We start from the raw sequence: 1,459 nt of genomic DNA, 5'->3' as shown, positions 1-1,459 counted from the left end.
GCCATTATTGTTTTTGTAAAAAATATATTTTTGTTATTTGTTTAGAGAAAGTATATTAAAAAAAATATAAAGAACTAATAGAATATCTGTACAATGTGTACTATGAAAATTTAGGGAGGTCTAATTCAGTATTAGAGATATAACCATTAGTGTTACTTATAGATTCGAAAAGTTAAAAATTCAATTTTTGATGAACTCCAAAATTAACTGTACATATTGTACAAATATTTCATTGGCTAAGAGAACTCATTTGTTTATTAATAACATAATATGTTTTTTTTGGTAATGAAACGAAGCATAACTTAATATGTTATAGGAAACATTTCAAGTGTACCAGAGAGTACTGATGTACTAATTATTTTAACCGTTGATTTTAATTAATATATTATATATATATTTTATAATTTAAATTAACGGTTAAAATAATTAGTGCACTGATACTCCCGGTACATTTGATATGTTTCCTATGTTATATATTGCTTTTCTAATACTTCCATTTACCATTTCAAACAACTTTTATCTTTTATCCCACTTCTCACGTTTGTTTGACGTTGCTTTTCAATAAAGCTTCTTCTTTTCAATCCCTTCTCTGTCGCCGTTTTTTTTTCTTTTTCTTCCTTTTCCATCTAAATTTTCTCGAGAAAATCCGAAGATAAAATATTGAATCTGAACGGAGAATTTCTGAAGTTCTGAAGAAATTTCAAACGGAGATAAAGAAAAAATGGCCGAGCTTTTGACCAAGACGAGCTTGATTTCTTCATGGCATGGGGATACACAACATCATCATAATCCTAGGGTTTCTGTCGTTCCTAAGAGTTATAGCTTTGGTTATGGTTTGAAGAGATTCCCTTCTTTGAAGATGAAATCACAGGTGCTCAGATCTTCAAGTCTTTCATCTGATTTTCATGGCAACAAGCTCTTATTTCGTGTGAATAGAGCATCATCGCCTGACAGGGTTAGTTCGCAGCTTCGACCTTCTATCGTGTCTCAGGTTGGTTAAAATTAATTTTTTGTTTTTAAAATATACTTTTTGCTTGAATTTGAGAAAAGGCCCCTTCTTTTCTCTGGACATTAGGGATTTACTTAATTTTTCATGAAATAGTATCCTATTTCTTCCAATTCTCTTTGTTAATTTTTAATTTTTTTTTGTCAGATGACTGGTAGAATTGGTAAGGTTCAGAAATGGTGGGAGAAAGGGATTCAACCGAACATGAGGGAAGTGACTTCCGCAGAGGACCTTGTGAATTCACTATTGAACGCAGGGGACAAGCTTGTTATTGTTGATTTCTTCTCTCCTGGTTGTGGTGGCTGCAAAGCCCTTCATCCTAAGGTATATAAATTCTTCACAAACAACCCCCTTCTCTTTTGGCTTATATTTATAGAGATTAGGGTTAGGGAGAATAACTGTTTCAAATTTTGGGTGCTTTGTTTCAGATTTTTAAAGAAATAATTATCAATT

General features: G+C 31.6%; 1 protein-coding gene across 1 annotated transcript in view; it reads left to right on the top strand.

Moving 5' to 3' along the window:
- The window catches only part of LOC107634044 (thioredoxin-like 1-1, chloroplastic), a 3,155-nt gene continuing 2,197 nt past the window's right edge, over nucleotides 502–1,459 (top strand). Inside the window, exons 1-2 of the mRNA XM_016337631.2 lie at nucleotides 502–991; nucleotides 1,154–1,330. Coding sequence (XP_016193117.1) covers nucleotides 722–991; nucleotides 1,154–1,330 — 447 coding nt within the window. The 5' untranslated portion in view covers nucleotides 502–721. The remainder of the gene's footprint in view (nucleotides 992–1,153; nucleotides 1,331–1,459) is intronic.

Source organism: Arachis ipaensis, chromosome B01, assembly GCF_000816755.2.
Source record: "Arachis ipaensis cultivar K30076 chromosome B01, Araip1.1, whole genome shotgun sequence".
NCBI classification, from domain to species: Eukaryota; Viridiplantae; Streptophyta; class Magnoliopsida; order Fabales; family Fabaceae; genus Arachis; species Arachis ipaensis.
The sequence above is the reverse complement of the archived record's forward strand: the minus strand, read 5'-3'. Positions and strand labels throughout refer to the sequence as shown.